The sequence below is a fragment of the Aotus nancymaae genome, unplaced genomic scaffold, assembly GCF_030222135.1.
Source record: "Aotus nancymaae isolate 86718 unplaced genomic scaffold, 86718_ANA_hifiasm-v0.15.2.pri h1tg000007l, whole genome shotgun sequence".
Lineage (NCBI taxonomy): Eukaryota > Metazoa > Chordata > Mammalia > Primates > Aotidae > Aotus > Aotus nancymaae.
Window position 1 is genome coordinate 62,858,417 of NW_026988418.1, and position 20,732 is coordinate 62,879,148.

Sequence of the window (20,732 nt, forward strand, 5' to 3'; positions counted from 1 at the left end):
CCTTTGTTCCTTTCTTCACCTGGGAGCATCTACCTCTCCTTCAAGACCAAGACAAGTGTCCCTTCCTCCATAAGACCTTTCCTGACTCCACTGGGGGTTAACTGTGCAGCCACAGCTTGTTCCTGTATTTATTATAATTCACATAACACTGCATTTCATGTTTGTCTCTCCTACCAGCATTTAAAATCTCTCTATCCTAGTGCCTACCCCAGTGCCTGCCACCTAGTAGGAACTGTGGCATGGATATTTCAATAATGAAGAAAATCTCTTTGTTTTCCTCCCAGAGTACTGGCTCTTGTTTACTTACTTGGCTTATTATGGGTTTTGTACTTTATAGCATTGACAATATAAAAAGAGCAAGACATTTCTGAAGCATAATTAAATGAATGAATGCATATTTTTTTTTTTTTTGAGATGGAGTTTCACTCTGCTGCCCAGGCTGGAGTGCAGTGGCATGATCCCGACTCACTGCAACCTCTGCCTCCCAGGTTCAAGTGATCCTCCTGCCTCAGCAGTCCCTCTAGTAGCTGGGATTACGGGCACAAGCCACTATGCCCGGCTAATTTTTTTTTTTTTTTTTTTTGACAGAATCTCCCTCTGTTGCCCAGGCTGAAGTGTAGTGGTACAATCTCGGCTCACTGCAAACCTCCACCTCCCGGGTTCAAGCGATTCTCCTGCCTCAGCCTCCAGAGTAGCTCGGATTACAAGCGCTCGCCACCACGCCCAGCTGATTTTTGTATTTTTTTTTTTTTTTTTTTTTTTTTTTTTTGAGACGGAGTTTCACTCTCGTTACCCAGGCTGGAGTGCAATGGCGCGATCTCGGCTCACCGCAACCTCCGCCTCCTGGGTTCAGGCAATTCTCCTGCCTCAGCCTCCTGAGTAGCTGGGATTACAGGCACGCGCCACCATGCCCAGCTAATTTTTTTGTATTAGTAGAGACGGGGTTTCACAATGTTGACCAAGATGGTCTCGATCTCTTGACCTCGTGATCCACCCGCCTCGGCCTCCCAAAGTGCTGGGATTACAGGCGTGAACCATCGCGCCCAGCCTAAATAAATATTGATAGAGTCCTCCTGGCCCCCCCCCCCTTTTTTTTTTTTTTAACAGTTACGAGCATCTACTGTATGTCAGCCACTGTTCTAGGAGCTACATAATACTAATAGTTATCACTTTTTGAATGCTTTGTCAGTGACCAGTTTTAAGTCTTAAATTTGCTCATTTAAGGCTCACAACAGTCCTGTGAGGTGGTTTCTGTTCTTCTCTGTTTTACGCAGTCTAGGCTTCGTTCCGCTTTTCAGGCAGGGTAAGCTGCTGTGCTTCAGAACTTAGACACCAGGGAGGCGGCTGAGCACCGGGACGCCTGTCTGCGCCGGCGTCTGAAGTGGGCCGCTCTTCCTGGCCGCTGATCCCGTCCTTTCCCAGGGAGGCGGCGCGCGGCCAGACCTCGGTCCAGAGATTCACAGAGTGTGAAACACCAGGGGGCGCGAGTAAGTCAGCGTTCGGAAGAAGGGCGGCGCTGCTCAGCCCGGAGTAGCCAGTCCGGCATGTTGCAGCCCCGCCTTGCGTTGGAACCACATGGCTTCCAATCTAGACAAGCCACTTCTATCGCCGCCCCTTCAACTACAGCGCCGTTCCACGAAAGGGGCCGCAAACCCACGGAGTTCTTACTATGTGCTAGGCACGGGCCTGCTTTATCTCACGGAATTCTCACAAAACCCTGAGAGGGAGGTTTGCATCTTTATTTTACCGATGCAGAGATGAAGGCTGGTGGAGGTTCCCTCACTTGTCCAAGGTTGCGCGCAGAGCGACAGAGCTCCTGTTCTGAACTGCTTTTCTTGCTCAGACTCCTTGTTGTAGATAGTGTACCCAACACCCTATCAATGCAAACCGATCTCCTTCTCCCTTTTATTTAAAGCAGGTGCTTCTTAAGTCTGTAGACACACGGGCTTCCAGCTTCCTGAATCTTAGGGGCCCCATCCCTCATTTGGAGCACTTGTTGTGATATCCTGCCCTGCACAACCCTGCGAGTCACCTAAAACATGCTCCTCCACCAGAGTGTAAATGCCAGCCCTTAGCATGATGCTTGCTTGACAGAGTCAGTACTTGATAACTATATGCTGAATAGATGAAGGGCAGGCACAGTGAGTGTGAGGTGTGTGTGTGTGTGTGTGTGTGTGTGTGTGTGTGTGTCCCCTTCTCAACCTAGCTGAGGCCTGCACAGAGCCAGCAGCAAAAAAACCGGTTGAATTTGTGGATAAGGATTTATTAGTGTAACATTTCTATTTTGTTCTACCTCTTGTATGTTTGTATGCAGCTGGGCCTGCAAACTCTCAAAAGGCAAGGATGAGGAGTATGTGTGTGTGTGTGTGTGTGTGTGTTGTGGGGGGTTGCTGGGGGAAAGTGAGGTGGCACAGGGCAGGGAGCAGAGCTTTCCCATGGTGAGAAGAAGGCCCACATAGAGAATGAAGGAGTAAGAGATGCCAAGATCTGAGCAGAGGGGAAGGAAAACGAGCCCTGAATAGGAGCCTTGTGTGTGGCCCTGTGGCTCTGACTCACCAAGACTCAGAAGGAAAACACGCTAGGGATGAAGAAGGGGCCTGTGTGTGCTTTGGTCGCCACCCCTAAACTGCCCCACCACCCCAAATCCCTCTGGATCAGGGTCTTCCTGAGGACACCCTGTCTGCTCTGAGGCACAAACTGTTCTAGGAGGCTTTGATTTGGGTTGGGTGGGCTGAGGGAGAGGGGGAGTGGGAGGGTGGGCACTTCACAGGAGGGAGATGGATAAGTCCTTTGAAAGTGCAAAAGGCCCTTCTCGGCAGAGCTGTATGTTTGGGTTCAGGTGCAGAAGGCCTCAGAGGAGGAGGAAGAAGGGGAGGAGTCGTCCTCCTCAAGCATTCGGTTGTTCCCTCCTACACGGGCAGGTGTGGCAAGTCAGATACCTGAGCAGGGAGGGGATAGATGTGCAGGACTTTGGTGGCATCTTGTCCACGCCTGACCTGAGGAGCAAGACATGCCTGATGAGTAAGTGCTTTCCAGAGCTGGTGCCAGACAGATGGAGGCATGGTCTGGGAGAAGCCTCACCTCCCTTCCCACTCCTACCCTCACACCAGCCGTCAAACCTGTTCAGAGACATGAGGACAGGATTTTTGTGGCAAGTGTGGCAGACAGCCCTAGGCAGAGGGCAAGGCCTGGAATATGGGGCAGCCTTGGTGAACAAGATCAAAGCCAGACACAGTAGACCGGGTGAGAAGGAAGGAGTGCCCCAGGGAGCAGCCAGGGCGGGGCTAGATGCTGCTGGTTTCAGGTCAGCTCAGGGAGGAGCAGTCGGCTGAGGCAGAATGAGGGAGCCAGACTTACTCTACAGTCCGGGCCTTGCTGCGAACCAGACATGCACAATTGGGCCTGTCCCCTGGCCTTTCTAGGGCTCATTTTCCTCATCTGGATTATGAAGGAGCTATAATCAAGGCTAAGATTCCCTGTAGCTCTAACATCTGATGACTCCATGTGTGTAGGCAAATCACCCTTTTCCTTTCTCTGCACAAAAACCCAATTCCTTCAGTATCTTGTTTCTAGCTGAAGGTCTCAAAAGAAAGCTAGCTGATCAGTGGAGCTACACTTGGGTATTTGACTGTCAATAAGCTAAAATTCGAAACTCCTCAAATGTATTATACTGTTTTGATACTATGGTGTGGCCAGTGGAAAGAGAATGGACTTGAAAGCCAAATAGGGTTTCAACAGTTTGAATCCCAGCTGACACTGAATCTCAGGTCTGCTTTGCTGTAGGACCTTGGGCCATTTTTTTTTTTTTTTTTTTTTTTGAGACAGAGTTTCGCTCTTGTTACCCAGGCTGGAGTGCAATGGTGTGATCTTGGCTCACTGCAACTCCGCCTCCTGGGTTCAGGCAATTCTCCTGCCTCAGCCTCCTGAGTAGCTGGGATTACAGGCACGCGCCACCATGCCCAGCTAATTTTTTGTTATTTTTAGTGGAGATGGGGTTTCACCATGTTGACCAGGATGGGCTCTATCTCTTGACCTCATGATCCACTCACCTCCGCCTCCCAAAGTGCTGGGATTACAGGCATGAACCACCGCGCCCGGTGACCTTGGGCAATTTACTGTGTCTCAGTAGGAGTTAATTATCACATCTATCAAGTAGGGATTATCTGCCTCTTTTAGTAGTTGTTGAGTAAATGAAGTAACATGTAAAATACCTGATTGAGAGCTTGGCACTATATAAATACTAAGAAAATGTGTCCTCCCTTCTTTAGAGGACTTAATCATGACCAAAGGAACAGAGTAGACTGAGATGGAGATTATTACGGTGGAGGCAGCTTACTTGGGAATGCCCTTGGGATCCACACCTAGGGAATGGAAGCAGGGTTGGGCAGAGGGAGAAGTTGATCTGCAATATAGTCTCTTTATAGAGACCTTTATAGGTCTCAGGTAGCTCTACAGGGGGTTTTGAAGCTGGGATAAACCTTCGGAGTTCTACTAATTTGGGATAAGAGTGTCAGTATAAACATCAGTGTATTTTTTGTTTTGAGACGGAGCCTTGCTTTCTTGCCCAGGCTGGAGTGCAGTGGTGCAATCTTGGCTCACTGCAACCTCCACCTCCTGGGTTCATGTGTCCTCCTGCTGCAGCCTCTTAAGTAGCTAGGATTATAGGTGTGTGTCACGACACCCGGCTATTTTTTTGTATTTTTAGTAGAGATGGGGTTTTACCATGTTGGCCAGGCTGGTCTTGAACTCCTGACCTCAAGTGACCTGCCTGCCTCAGCCTCTCAAAGTGCTAGGATTACAGGTGTGAGCCACCACTCCCAGTCTTTGTATTAATATATGAGCTGCCCACGGAAGGAGGCGTGAACTGATTTTTCTTGGTGAAGGCAATTCCTATAAGGGGTTATATCTGAGGGCCTCTCACCGTCAGCATTCCCTGAACCTAGGGAATTAAATTTCACTCCTGAAAGGGAACCTATGTGGCACATCTTAGTTTCTAACACATTGAGTTAATGAGTAGGATTCTTGTCCGGTTAAACAGGTGACTCCCCAGAGATAAGGCCAATCTTGTTTTAACATTTCCCAGTAATTTCTCAGAGACAATTTCACAATGTGGACAGAGCCACATATTGCATGCTCCTTGCTTGTGCTCCTCCAGTGTAACAGTGAAACAAACACTGCCACTATTGGGAGAAGAGTAGATGCTGCTGTCACATCCTTCGGAAGAAATAAATCCCTTGCAAGTGTCCCAGAGGGACTCATTATTCTGTTCAAAGCTTAGTTTGCATTTCCCTCATTTGCTTACAGAGATTTAGAGGGTAATGGGTAGGAGAGGACACTGATGGGTAATACAGTATTCTGGCAACCAGGTCCTTTTTCAACCTGCCTTTTGCATGTTCCTAGATCTTCCCTACAAGTTATCGGACAATGTATTGCAGAACGCTGTGGCCTGGGAGCTCATTCTTAGCCCCAGCCCTTACGGAAACCACTCACTGGTGTCTGTTGGTCTCCCTGAAACAGGACTCAGCTCTTGGGGATGTCTTCTGCCTGTGTCTCTGACCTCATCCTAGAATCAGGACAAGTCAACTAAAACAAAAGGCAAACACAAGGACACGTTACAGAATTCCCGGTAAATAATGCCCTGGAGAGAGGAGAAGACACCATTCCCTTTCTAGTTAATATTTTCCTGCCCACAAAGAGCTGTTACCTCTCAGCTACCAGAGTGCTTTTACCAGGACCACCTTCAATAAATCTGTATGGTTTTAAAAAAGTTTGCCTGCATTATTCTATCAAACTGTTGTCTCTGGACTCACTATATATCATTTTGTTAATGTTTTCCTTCTCCAGCTAGACTGTGAGTACCCTAAGGGCAGGGAACAGGATTAAACTTGTGTCTTCCTTAATAACTACTCTGCTTTCTGATTCATCTTAGATACTTAAAAAACATGTTGTTTGATAGATACTTAAAAAACATGTTTTGTTTTTGTTCCATTTATCTGATGAAGGTCTCCTGGCACTGGTTAGGTCTTAAGATCCATTTCTAGGGTGTCCTGCAGGATTTTCTAAACTTGCTCTATCTTAAGAAGAATCACCAAGGCATTTATCTAGAGCTCCCCCTTGGCCTACTGAAATCAGAATCGGCATGGGAGGAGCCTGGGAATCTGCACGTTTAACAATAGCCCTAGCAGACTGACATTTGGGAAATACCGGTAGTGAAAGAACAAAGCACTAGGGTTTAAATCCTGGCCGTCATATGCTAAAGGCCTTGGTACAAATCTCAGGCCCTCAACTACCTCATCACTAGCTGGGGATAATAATACCTCACAGCACCCGTGTGAGGATTAGTAAGGTAGTATGTATGTGAAATCATTAGCGCGGTGCTTGGTACTCAAGTAGGCACTCTTGACTCTGAATATCACTGACATTCTGGCAAACCAATTTCAGGAGCTTAAGACATTTTCTTAGGTCAGAGGCAAATAGCAAGTTGTTGTGAAAGGACAGATAAGGGCTACAAAGGACTGTTTCTCAAAACATGGTCCTCAGACTAGCAGATGCAGCAAGTCCGAGGATCCAATCTCTAGAAATCTTTATTTTAGCAGGCTTCCCAGGTTATACTTACGCACAGTAAAGTTTGAGAACCGCTACCCCAGTCTCCTTTCTCCTCCTTTATTTTTACTAATGAATTGGTCATTGATATACAAATAGTGGGTGGACAGGATCTCATTTCTTAACTAGTTTTAGAGCAATTAAATTAAAAATTATTTCTGTGGAACAATATTCATTGCCCACCTCTGATTTGCTAGGAAAACACGTCCTATTTTGAAGCCAGCATTTCAAAAGACATTTGAAGTTCCGTTTGAAGTACTAAGTATCCGAAGCACTCCTTATGAATTCACACACACAGGCACACACAGATACACACGTGTGCACACAAATTGACAAGGCAGCACTGCTGACAGGCTATTAAGGGACCCGGATATAGCTAGTATTTGTTGAAATGATCATTAATTGGCTTAAATGCTGGAAACTTCAGATATGTAAACATCTACACTGTTTGAACATTTTTTGCACATCAGAGGATTTTCAAGTGCTTCTGTCTGGCTTGCATTTGCTAACATTGCAGCAGCAACAGCACTGGAGTAGGAGAAAAGGGATGCATTAGTCATTTGTAAAATGAGAGGGCAGAAAAAGATTATGCTTTCTTAAGCAGGAATACATGAGCCATGGATGGCTTCAGGGACTCTGGATCCTATGAAGCCATCAAACAAATTTTGCACACAGGCATATTCATTTTTCTGGGGATAACCTCTATGGTTTTTCTAAGATTCTCAAAAAAATCCAGACCCACCACATGGTTTAAAAAAAAATCACAGACTGGATTATTGTAAAGGCTTTTTCCAGCTCTAAGACTCTAAAGAAAAGCAATGTCTTAGTTCCTTATGAGGTCTAACCTGGATGGGTCATTGACTTCATCTGGTTTGTCAAAGCCACAATCAAGTGCTCCCCCTACGCCACCCCCTTTCCAACAAAATATGCCCTAATTGTGCAACATTTTTCCGTTTGTACAAACAAGACTATTTCCCCCCCCCAACAGTATGATTTAACTTGTTTTAATGTAGTCTGCTATAAAAATGAAGACTTCTGCATGGTATATTTGGCTTTACAAATGTTAATGCCTAGTTAATGCTTGTGTTATACGGTACACATCATTACAATCTGTTGACCAGTAACAGCTTTTGCAACATGGGTTAATACTAAAATTGTGAATCATGGAACTTTTACTTAGCACACACACACAACCTACAGCAAACTTAAATACTAATCTATAATAACTAACTGGGTTATTGGATCCATTGCAAGATTGTGCTTATTTATCTCAGAAGAGAGGCAACTAGCAAAAATACATTTTCTTTTGCATATTCCCACCCCCATATTACACTATAAAAGAAATACATTATTCAGTGCGCTTCCTAAGAAATAAACTTCCTTATAGTGTCTCTCTCTAGATATATCTATCCCAAAACAAAGGAAGAGCACAATGCAACTTTTAAGATTACCATGTAAAGCAAAAGAGACAATCACTCTCTGGCACTGCAGCCTCCTCTCCAGTTTAGAAAGTTTAGCTATTTTATCAACACTATTCATTTTGGCTCTGCACAGGAATAAAGTTCAATTCATGATTGCTTTGGACAGTTTAAGATACCCTCTACATCATTTTGGTAGACATCTTGGGGCATTAGTAGCATTTTTATTTTTCATGTATTTGCCTTTATCAAACTACAAGCTGTGGAGTCACCAATATACTCCATTGTGATTTATACATTGATTTCCATCACCTGCCTTTTTCCTATCAACCCTTATTAGATTAAAAGGAAATAGACTTAAATTATAGCAGGAGGTCAGGGCTGCTGGATAGATGTTGGCTAGGAGAATGTATGTGAGGATACCAAGGCCTCTCCTGTATGGACACAAAATCGTATAACCACTGCGTCTGAGCTGGGTGACGGATAGCCTTGCTTGGCAGAGGGGATAGTCATTATATTCTATCATATAACCACTGTGTCTGAGCTGGGTTACGGATAGCCTTGCTTGGCAGAGGGATAGTCATTATATTCTATCAACTTTGTCAGCTGTACTGGCCTACACAGCTGGAACGTTTGGAGGTTTATGTCCACATAGACTTGCTATGATGAAAATGACAGAAGTTTCTAGAATGAAAGAGGTTGGAACTTGGCAGCTTGCAAGCTAAATCCAGCTGCGCAAGTGTTTGTTTAACCAGCACTATTTAAATATTTTAAAATCGGTTCTTGATATTTAAAAATGAGAATTTTTCTCATGAAAATTTGGATTTTAACAAATATGAAGAACTGGTAATCCTGGTCTAGCGTTCTTGCATGGCAGCAAGCAGATGGAGCTGAACAGATGCCCTTTTAAAGTGGGGCCACAGTTCCCACTACTCACAGCTGTTTTATACCACTTGAGTGAGAGGCCTGTTTCACTCATTTCCATGACCGGTTGAGTTTTGTCCCGCTGGGGTTTGTTTAGCTCTATTTATTTAATACAGATGGGGTCTCGCTATGTTGATGAGGCTGATCTTGAATGCCTAGTCTCAAGCGATCCTCCCATTTCAGCCTCCCAAAGTGCTAGGAGTACAGGCATGAGCCACTGTGCCCGGCCAGCTCCGCCTTTTTATGATACTGAAGATCTGGGATTCATCTGCAATTTCCCCACCTTCCTGTAGACAAAATTCTTCCTTTGATTGCGCCCCAGCCATATCTAGTTGCTTTGGCAGGTAATCTTAATGTGCAATTCTACTTGTCCTTTATGCTATATTGCAAACTCCAAAGATATAATCACACTAATATCTGTGTTTAAGTGTGTGTATGTTAAACGTGTAAAGGGGTAATGTATCTGTACAGATATATGTATACTTCCCATTTAGGCAAAAGTTAATTTGGTTTTATAGATACAGACACCAGGTTCTGGCAGCTTGGAGAATAAGTGTAACAATTTGGTAAAATTTGTATAATTCTGACTTATAATATTACAGAGTGAATTTCAAGTTATTGCTTTTTGATTACAGAATAAAAATTTCATTCTGTTGCAAAACTTTTATACAGAATGAGTAACTATTTCCTATTCAAGTAACAGCAATCAGAATCAGAAGTTCCTTACACAACAGTAGATGCTTCAGACATTTTTTGAATGGAGATGTGATTTCATTCTGTTCAAGAATTTATGCAGGAAACTAGGAGTGAGTTAATTTTTCAAAAGCACAAGAAAATCAGCACCCTAACTGCTTAGTGCTCAGGAGGGTTTCTCGAGGGCTCTGTAAAGCTCAGCTTTGTGGTGAGTTCACACCCACCTTTAGAAGGATTCCCGTTCTAGTTATGCAGCCTTGTTTCAGAACACAAAGCTTGTATTAAAACAGTAAAAGAGGATTAAAAGCAGTGTTGGTTTTTAACATTCAGAATTCGCAGAGGATCTCATTTCCTGCAATTAAATGATCCATTTTGTGTTTTTTGCTGCAGAATCACATTCATATGGCAGTCATATTTCAGGCACTTTTAAAACATGTTCATCTGGAATAAAAATCTGCATGAACCACTTCTGCATAATTCAAAATGAGTGTTGAGTGATTCTAGTTCCAAAATAGCACATCACTACCTGGTACTCAATTAGCTTTCCTCATCACAACATGACAGTGACTGCTGAGCTTGAGACATCTTTGAGGTGCCTTTCTAGCTTCAGTAAAAAGATGTGAGCCATACAAATCCAAACTACTCAGTTTCTACTTAAAAAAATACAAAACGGTGAAATATACTAAATGTATTATACAGATGGTTTCAGCTACTATCAAAATAAATAACATAATCTGACTCAAAAGTCTGAGCTCTTGGACGAAATCTGATGGAATGTCAAACGTGGAGATTCCCTCCTAGGGACTAGCTGCTGGTAGGCAAAAGTAACTCAACATCCTTACCATTTGCTACAACGGTACTGGAAGAGCAGCTGCTGGCAAGGTCTTCTGTGGTGGTCAAAGAGGATGCCTGGGAATGAGTTTTGGTCAAAGGAGTGGTAGCAGATGAAGAAGGGGTGAGACTAGGTTTTTTGGGTGGGATGGGTGGAGGGTTTCCTCTCTCAGCTCTGGGGATGGTTGGGGACTTGATTCCTGGAGATAGGGGGCTCAGGGGACTGGACACTTTCCCTGGAGTAGGTGAATGGCTTGTGTCACCTCTTGGATTGGCAGTGTTGGCCAGATTTCGATAGTCTGTGCCAAAGGGAGAGCTGTTGGGAGAGACTGGCTTGATTGGCCCTTGTTGGCTAGTGAATCTGGAGAGCACCTGAGTGACTGTGTTTCGGGCCAGCTGCTTGGCGGCAGAGTTGTCTATGAGGGTGGGGGATAAATCCCTGGACGGAGGGCTTTGTAGGCCACTGGCTTGTTGGTCCTGATCTGCTTGGGACTGAAATTTGTGCCGAGCTGCATGGAACCGCTGGTTGATGCCTACTTGGTAGGATGACTGGTAGCCAGGGCTGCTAGCTGATGACCCCAATAAACGCTTAGTGAGTACCGGTGAAGAACAAGGAGAGGAGGTTAAAGAGGAGGAGGCAGTGCTGCTGGGAGACAGGGAGCTCCCACTGGAAGGGAGGGGGCTGGGCACTGGGGCTGGCATCTCAATCCCCACAGGACACCCACCATTCTCCACTGGTTTCTCTTGGGCCAATGCCACAGATTTTTCCCGTGGAGGCCCTTGGTTTTCTATATTGTTGCCTGCAGTCAGCTCCCTGGTACTTTGTATCTCTGGGTCAAAATGGCCGTTGGTTTTTGCATATGAGAAGGCAGGAGAGGTGGGACCAGGCAGCCCAGCGTTTGTCATCTTGGCTATGCCGCTTCCATGGGTTCTTTCTGCTGGAAAACTCTCTGTTTGGCAAAACACAGACATTAGCACGAGAGGCTCAGTTGCTGTGCCTTTGGACATGGTTACTGGTTTCTTCAATTGCTCATCAGGGCTACTGTGCTGGTGGGTGGCCTCTAGGTCCTTCACTATCTTCTTCAAACTTTCCATTTCTTCTTTCAGAGTTTTGGTCCGGTTCTCTTCTCGGTTCAGTTTTGCTCTCAGTTGTTCCCTTTCAATGTCAAACTCTGACAACTGCTTCTCTACCTGGGCCTCAGTCTGCAAGCCTCGCTTTCTCTCAGCTGCCAACTCTTCTTCCAGTTTACTCACTCGGCTCTTCTCCTTCTCCAATTTCAGGCTCAGCTCTCCGGCCTTCTGCCCTTCCTCGGCTGCCTTGTTGGTGGCTTTCTTGCACTCAAGCACAAGCATGGAGGAGAGCTGCTTGTGGCGGGAGCGCTCCTCTTCCAGCTGACTAGAGAGCTTCTTCTGTTCTTTTTCAAACTTTTTCACTTGAGACTTTTCAAATTCCAGCTAGAAAAAAAAAATGCCACCACATATATTGATTAGAATAAGAAAAGAGAGATATACTCAAAAAGTATGATCAAATAGAGTGTCTCTGTTAGCTGTTCTCTGGTATATAGGATTAATGTGCACGTCACAGTGCTTAGATCAAGTATTTCTGAAGTTTTGGAACACCTAGCACAAAAAAAGCACACACTATGATTTAAGCTTTCTCTGATGATTTGTGAGGCACTTCTAGTTCCTGTACTGTCTTGCAGTGATTAGTGGGACTATGATGTATCTTTGTGTTTCATGTATGTGGAGAGTACACAGCATCAGAACCAATCAAAACAAGGTAACAGAAAGCCGTATCAACCAGATTTTGCGATGAATGTTGCTGCTGAAAACAAACCTTTTAAAGTTTCGGCAATAATTTTCTCAGGTCTTAAAAACAAACACAAATAGTTGCATTTGAATCATACTTTTTACACAAATACCGTCTGTTTTAATTGTCTCCCAACCCTATTTGAGGCAGAGACTCTGCGTGAAAGGGAAAGGGTTGAAGAAACTCAGTGTTTTTCAAACTCTGAGATCCATTAATGGATGGGGAAACAAATTAAGTGAGCCATGACTAGAATTAAAAAAAAAAAAAATAAATAGAATCAATATGTAGATAGTAGGGGTTATATATGATTTCATGAGATTTTTGTTTTAGGCATAACTGTGTGTGTTTATACTGGATTGTGACATAAAATGTCATTTCTTACGGGGGTTCTAAATCAAGAAAAGTTTGAGAGCTACAAACTTTTACGATTCCCCAATGTGTGTCCTACGAACAATAGTCACACAGTGAGGGATCTATATCAATAAAAGATTTTATAAAACCACAGATTTGCTAAACACAGAACCCCTATTTTGTTCTTGAAGACTCACAATGTGCTTCTGCATACTAAAGATCCTAACAAATTTAAAGTTAGAATCCTGTTTAACTTTGTTTAACCCAGTAGTTCTCAAACTTATTTGACCACAAAGTCCCTTTTTGAACAACAACAATTGCTTTCCTGCAGAGTAATTTTGGAAACACTATTCTAGGCAAATGCTACTGTGAATCCCTCTACCTTAATTACCTGTTGAGTCAGCCTCTCTCTTTCCTTCTCTAGCATGTAGGTGACATCATCTCCTTCAGCCGTATCCTGTGCATGCCTCTGCCTTTCTTCCTCAAGATCTAGGATCACCTTTAAAGAATTTTTAAAAATTCATTTCCAAATATCAAAGAGTTGCATTTATTAATACAGCCAATACTAAGTGCCAAACCAGGCACTTAATGATAGTTTCAGAGATCAAACAAACAAATAAATAAATGAAACCCGGCAAGGGCTACCAAGGAGCACACTGCCTTACAGTGACAGCCATGAAACCTCTGTGTTAGAAAACAGTAAGATATTTACTTTACTTGAAGTATGTAAAGAATTATATGCAAACAGAAGAGAGCAACTAATAGCTAGAGGGGTTGAGGCAGTTTCGAGAATTAACAGAAATTCCAAGAAACCGCAGGCAGTCTGGCATTACTAGGGATCAGGTGTAGGTGATGGAGCAAGACAGGACCACAGAAACCCGAAAGCTGAGGTTTTCCTCTCAATGCTGAAAACACTGGAGGCACCAAAGGAGGAGCCTGAAATTCAACATTTCAAAAAGGTGCATTCTAAGTATGCCTTGTTTCACTAATAATACAAGTTTTCATATAGTTAGATAAGAGGTGAAAACTCTCTTGACTTCATCCTGCATGTGAAAAGATTAAATTATCCATATCTCAAATGGAGATTTTTCACAAGGTCTTTATTTAACCTGCCCACCCCTATTCCACTTCTCCTGGTGCCAAAGGATTAAGCCCAATTTTAAGGAGAAGACATATTTATTTATTTTTTGAGACAGGGTCTTGCTCTGTCGCCCAGGCTGGAATGCAGTTGTGCAATCATGGCTCACTGCTGCCTCGACCTCCCTAACTCAAGCGATTCTCCCACCTCTCAGCCTCCTGAGTAGTTGGGACTATAGGTGTGTGCCACCATGCCCAGCTAATTTTAGTATTTTTTGTACAGATGGGGTTTTGCCACCTTGCCCAGGCTAGTCTTGAACTCCTGGGTTCAAGTGATCCACCCACCTCAGCTTCCCAAAATGCTGGGATTACAGGTGTGAGCCATTACACGTGGCCGAAAACACAAATTTAAAGGGACATTTTTCACATAATCCCATCTACAACTGCAAATATTCTGATTGGCAATGGAATTAGTAGTTTCTGCTCATGCTTCAGAGGTGCCTTGGCCCAGACTTCCAGGGTAGGGCACTGTTGTCACAAAGGCAATTTCTTAGTCTTCTCACTAAAATTTTTATGAATGAAGACAGAACTTTTCTGGGACATGAAACCTCCCTCTAAAAATAAAAATGAGCTCATGCCGATGATCTCAGCACTTCTGGGAGGCAGAGGCAGGAATATTGCTTGAGCCCAGGAGTTTGAGACCAGCCATTACTTACTTTCTTTTCTTCCTTCTTCTCTTCCTTTTTCCCTCCCTCCCTCCCTTCCTTTTCTGGGGAGACAGGGTCTTACTCTGTCACCCAAGCTAAAGTGCAGTGGCATCATCTCAGCTCACTGCAATCTTTGCCTCCTAGGCTCACGTGATCCTCTCACCTTAGCCTCCTGAGCAGCTGGGACTACAGACACACATCACTATGCCCTGCTGATTTTTTGTAGAGATTGGGTTTTGCCATGTTGTTCAGGCTAGTCTCAATCACCCGGACTCAAGCGATCCTTCTGCCTCAGCTTCCCAAAGTGATGGGATTACAGGTATGACCGACTGTGCCCAACTCAAAACCCCATTTCTACCAAAAAACACAAAAATTAGCCAGGCTTGGTGAGATGTGCCTGGTAGTCCCAGCTACTCAAGAGGCTGAGGTGGGAGGATCACCTCAGCCCAGGGAGGTCGAGTTTGCAGTGAGCCATGATTATGCCGTTGCACTCCAGCCTGGGTGACAGAGTGAGACCCTGTCTCAAAAACAAACAAAAAAGACCGGTGCTGTGGTGTGTGCCTGTAGTCCCAGATAGCTGGGAGGCTGAGGTGGGTCACTTGAGCCCAAGAGTTCCAGGCTAGAGGGTGCTATGATCGCACCTGTGAACAGCCACTGTGCTCCAGGCCCAGGCAACGTAGCAAGAACCTGTCTCTCAAAATAAAAGAAAGGAAAAAAAACTGGTGGATTGCCTTTTTTTTAATCTAATTTTTCAAATGAAAGACATGCTTTTGGCCAAAAATGGTAGGTCGTATCTTCTTCCTTTTGGGAGTCCTCTAAAATTACAGAAATGGAATAAAAAGACTAAAATCCCACAAAGACGAAGGAGAGAGCCTCTAGCAGAGAAGAAATTTTAATCATATTTTGAAGAAGAAAAGAGGCTGAAGGAATGGCAACTACTTTATCATGAAGGAGGGAAGCTGTTTTGCCCTGCAGAGCTCCAAAGAGATGGAACCTGCAGGTGGTAGGTACTGGCGAGGAGAGGTGAAATGTAGAATAGAAAACAGAAGAGCTGGTTCAAATCCTGTTTTTTTTTTTTTTGAAACAGACTCTTGCTCTGTCACCCAAGCTGGAATACAGTGGCATGATTTCAGCTCACTGCAACCTCCACCTCGTGAGCTCAAGCGATTCTCCTGCCTCAGCCTCCCAAGTAGCTGGGATTACAGGCGCGCAACCACGGTCAGCTAATTTTTGTATTTTTAGCAGGGACAGGGTTTCACCATGTTGGCTGGCCTAGCCTTGAACTCCTGACCTCAAGTGATCCGCTTGTCTTGGCTTCCCAAAGTGCTGGGATTACAGGGGTGAGGCACTGTGCCCGATCTTCAAAGCCTGTTGTTTTCAGAATCATTTGTCCCTCACCCTGATTCCTACACACAGACCATCAGCATCTGGCACCTGTCACATCTAGTATTCCCAAATCCTAAGCCTGTCACAAGAAAGGATCTGGATCTAGTAATACTAAATGTGACAGGGAATGGTGGTAGGAAAACGGGATTAAATTTGTTCTGGGTAAGGGTTAAAGACAGGAAAGGGAGGTGGGGTGTAGGATAACTAAATCTGTACCTATATAAAGAATGTAATATAAATGTCTAAAATTGATAAAGCAAGAGAGAACAGTGCAGTATTTAGAAATATGGAGGTTAGCTACCAAAGTGAATGGCTAAAAGAAAAAAGCGGATGCCTGTGAATACTGGGGAGGATGGGAAGTGAGAAGATGTAGTATAGGAAACTCTTGTTTTTCATTGTAAGCATAATGACCATGTAATTTACTATTCAAGCCAGAACATTTCTGACAGTCAAAGGGAATATGGTTAATAACTAAACCAAGGTGATAGGCATAAGCTGAGACTATCAACACCATAATTATAAGCCTCTAGGTACTGTCTGATTTCTAACAAAGTCAGTGTTCTACTCTGATAAACCACTTAAGCTTGAACCTGGGAGGTGGTGGTTGCAATGAGCTGAGATTGCACCACTGCACTCCAGCCTGGGTGACAGAGTGAGCTCCATCTCAAAAAAAGAAAAAAGAATAGATAGGTACTTGGTTTCAAAATTTAATATTCCCTTAAAACATTTAGCATTGCAATACAGTATTAAGAAATTTTGAATTATTTTCAACTTCTTCCTTTCTCCAATCACCTAGAGCCACAAACCGTCCCTAGTATACCTTCCATGACATGAAAGTTAGCCAACCTCCCTTCAACACAACTCAGTCACCTCATGGATGAAATGGAAATAAAGACTGCCTATTAAACAAAAAAAAGCTGTGAGGATTTTCTTAGAGGATTATGTAAAAGCCCCCCCAATTTAGGCAACTAACTTCTACCCATTGATACCTTTTAAACTGGAGTGTAAATGTTTTCAGATTACTTCATTCTAACCAGAGGTTAAACTTTTTTGGGGACTGGGCGCAGTGGCTCATGCCTGTAATCCCAGCACTTCGGGAGGCTGAGGCAGGCAGATCACAAGGTCAAGAGATCAAGACCATCCTGGCCAATATGGTGAAACCCTGTCTCTACTAAAAATACAAAAATTAGCTAGGCGTGCTGGTGTGTGCCTGTAGTCCCAGCTACTCAGGACGCTGAGGCTGGAGAACTGCTTGAACCCGGGAGGTGGAGGTTGCAGTGAGCTGAGATTGCGCCACTGCACTCCAGCCTGGCGACAGAGTGAGACTCCGTCTCAAAACAAACCAAACACACACACAAAAAAACCAAAAAACTTTTTTGGGTCTTGGGTAACTTGGAGAATCTGATGATTAAAGCTATGAAAAAAATACATTTCCTACAAAAATGCATAAACTTTGGACATTCTGTATATTTTCTGGGGGATTGTGAAACATCTGAGGCCTATCCATGGTTAAGAAGTTCCACTCTGGCCTTTCATTTGGCTTCTGTGAAGGAAGGAAAAGATCATGGGCAAGACCCAGAGCCTAGGAAATTTATCAGATGCAATTTAAGCAGATGGCTCTAATACTGGTAACCATAAAAGTAAGGTCCACCAAATTTTGCAGCTGCTAACCCAATTTTCCAGATGAAAATGTTTCCTACCAAATGCACTAATAACTCCCTTGTTGGCATAAATCTGAACTGATAAGTTTTTTAAAAATGAAGATTCTAGCCAAGCATCTTTTATAGGCTAAATGTGAGGAGTAAACGACAAGATGACAAGTTGGTGAATAAATTCACAAGCACTACAATTCCAGTAAGATGAAGCAGAGGAAAGGACAGGTATGCCTTCTTAGGGCTTGTTAGAAATGGAAACACACACACACACACACACATACACATACACTCTTTACTAATAGAGTAGAATAGCTTTAAGGTAAATAAACCTAGGGAATGTTTATGGTTTCATGAGCAATAAAATGCAATGAAACTCAAAACTAGGAATAACAGGAATAAATGAAAATAATCTATTGGCTTATGTATTTATCCTTAGGTAAATTCTCTTTTTCTCCTTTGGATACAGCATGCCTCAAATACCTGTTCATCTTTCTATTTATCACTTAAGTAAGCAAATAGAGAACACTCCCTTCAGCTACAAGCTTGGCCAAACCCATTTGTAGCCAAAGTTTGAATGATCAAGAGCTGAGAAAACATACGAAGTGTTTTGGAGTGACATATCAAGAAGGAATGCCATCTTAAATAATGTGTCTGGCACATTCTCTAAACTTAACATTTGGAGTAAGCTGTGTTTTCTTTTCTATCTCCTGGCTCTTACATAAACTAAAGGGCTTTTTGATACCCGTGAGATGTCCCAATTACTGTGAAAAACCGACAGCTGACAAGAAAGTATCAGGCATCATTTACAAAGATTTACACATCAACTGAGGTGAGCCTACCTTTCGGTGCCTGCTCTCAGCAGCAGCCAGCTGGGACAGCATGCGCTCCTGCATGTTCTTGCACTGTTTCATCACCACCTTTAGGATAGAGAGTGGGTTTGTGCAGACTGGCTGCTTTTCGCTATCATTTTTCTCTTTCAGTGTTTCAAAATCTCTTTGTAGAGCCATTAAAGGATCACTAATATTATATTTTCCATAACGTTCTTCAATAAAAGTATCTCTGTGTTGGGCCTGGAAAAGAAGGGAAAAAAAATAAGCATCTTGCTTTTTAAAACTACTGGGGAGGGGGGTTTACTATCCAGTGGTTATACATTAAAGGTTGTGGTATTAGTATAAATGTAACCTGCTAATTACAATTCAGATTGAGCCATTTAAATGCAGAAACAGCACCAGAAAGGTGGCCTGGTATAATAAGAACAAATACTTATAAAGTGCTAGCTATGTATTAGACATTGTTCTAAATATTTATAGTCATATTAACTTGTTTAAAATTGACAACGCTAGAAGGTAGTGCTATCATCTCAATTTTGCTGATGAGGAAACTATTCCGGGTTACTCATCTAGCAAGCTGTCAGAACTGGGATTTAAACCCAGGCAGCCTGGCTTCAGAGTCTGTGTCCTTAACCTCTGTGCTTATTGTCTCTGATGAATGTTTACATTACCGGCAGGTACATCTTGCTTTTTTTCTGTTATGCATTAGCATTTCTAATATGTTAAGCATGATAACTTTATAAGTATATTTAGAGACCTAACAAAATGCCAGCAGATATATGAAGGGTACAAAATATAAGTAGGATCACATTACAATCTAGGACTACTTGTGATCTATACATATGAACCTTTATTTAGTTGTTGATGGGTCAAAGAGGATGGAAGCACCTCACGATCAGAAATGCAGACAAAATCTTTTCCACCTGCTGCCAAATTCTACTTCCTCTTGTCTCTGTTTGGTTGTTACTTTCCATTCTCTTTTCTGTCTCTTTCCAGGCTTGATGAGCCTTGGAGATGAGCATGTAAGAAGGGGATACAAGCTGGTGCTTGTTGTCTGGACAAGGGCTTTAGCCCTGGGTACCAAGTTGGGAGTATAAGGAGCAGGAGGTGGGTGGAAAGATATTCCTAGGCTTCCATCTTTCCTCATCTCTGTAGGAAGAGCTTGAAGAACTCCTTATGAGCATCAAACATTACATGCACATTACTTTTTACTTATTACACAGATATTTGAGTTTCTTGAGATATTTTACAATGAAAAATGAAGCGTTAACACAGGGTTGAAGAAACTAAAAAATCACAGCAAAGTACTATATAATTTAAGATTTCAAATGAAATCTAGTTATGAAAACACTGTTATTCATCATTTTTTAAAAACTATTTAATCAGTAGTTATGTTCTCTTAGCACTGCCATCCACAAATAGAAGCCTGTTTAAAAAGAAAGGGAAATCCACAATTTAATGGCTATGCTTTAATTTAAAGGAACCTTTAAGAAAATAAAGCAAACAGGGGGTTTCTTTAACACCGAAGTGTTTCAGTGCTGGAAATCAGATGCCTTCTTCTTCATTGACTATCCAGTTTAAGCCCCAGGAATCACTTAGCCTTACGGTAAAATTTTGTGTTATTATCAGCTGGCAAATGTTCAAAACAGTTGGAAGTTCTGGGTTTTACTTCTGGCTTGACTACAGCCATCTTATGTTATGACATTATTGGAGTATTTGGACACTGGACATTTGAATAGAGAAATCCATTTCTTTAAGTTACTAATAACCATCTTTCTAGCCTTATTTTGTGTGTGTGTGTGTGTGTGTGAATTAAAGTGGGGGAGGTCTACAATACAGAGTCTAAGACAAAACCCTACTTTTTTCAGCTCCAAGTTAAGAAGGAAATTCTCAGTAAAATTTCAAAATAACCTCTAGTCTGTTTAGAATGGAGAAGGAAAAGATCAACTCCTGAACAAGCCATTCTTATTTTAAAACATGGTGAATGGCCAGGCACAGTGGCTCACATCTGTAATCCCAGCACTTTCGGAGGCAGAGGCAGGACAATCACTTGAGCCCAGGCATTTAAGACCAAGCTGGGCAACATAGGGAGACCTTGTCTCTACAAAAAATAAAAAAACTAGCTGGGCATGATGGCATGTGCCTGGAGCCCTAACTACTTGGAAGGCTGAGGGTGGAGGATTACTTGAGCCCCATCTAGGCTGCTATGAGCTCTGATTATACCACTGCATTCCAGCCTGGTCAACAGAAGGAGAACCTGTTTCAATCAATCAATCAATCAATCAATCAATAAAACATAGTGAAAGTAAAACAAAAAAGCTAGTTATATTTTAAAAGCAACAGTGCCAAACAACATGGGACTCATCAATGTTTCCCTTTTACCATGTTTCTTTAAATTCAGCTATAAAAATCTAAAATTGATTACCTATAACTCAATTTATTATTAT

At 43.0% G+C, this 20,732-nt stretch overlaps 1 protein-coding gene across 1 annotated transcript in view; it reads right to left on the reverse strand.

The window, feature by feature from the left end:
• Window positions 1–6,566: 6,566 nt before the first annotated feature.
• CTTNBP2NL (CTTNBP2 N-terminal like) overlaps window positions 6,567–20,732 on the reverse strand; it is a 63,854-nt gene continuing 49,688 nt past the window's right edge. Inside the window, exons 4-6 of the mRNA XM_064372716.1 lie at window positions 18,295–18,525; window positions 13,022–13,129; window positions 6,567–11,924 (exon numbers count right to left, since the gene is read on the reverse strand). Of these exons, the coding sequence (XP_064228786.1) occupies window positions 10,443–11,924; window positions 13,022–13,129; window positions 18,295–18,525 (1,821 nt within the window). The 3' untranslated portion in view covers window positions 6,567–10,442. The remainder of the gene's footprint in view (window positions 11,925–13,021; window positions 13,130–18,294; window positions 18,526–20,732) is intronic.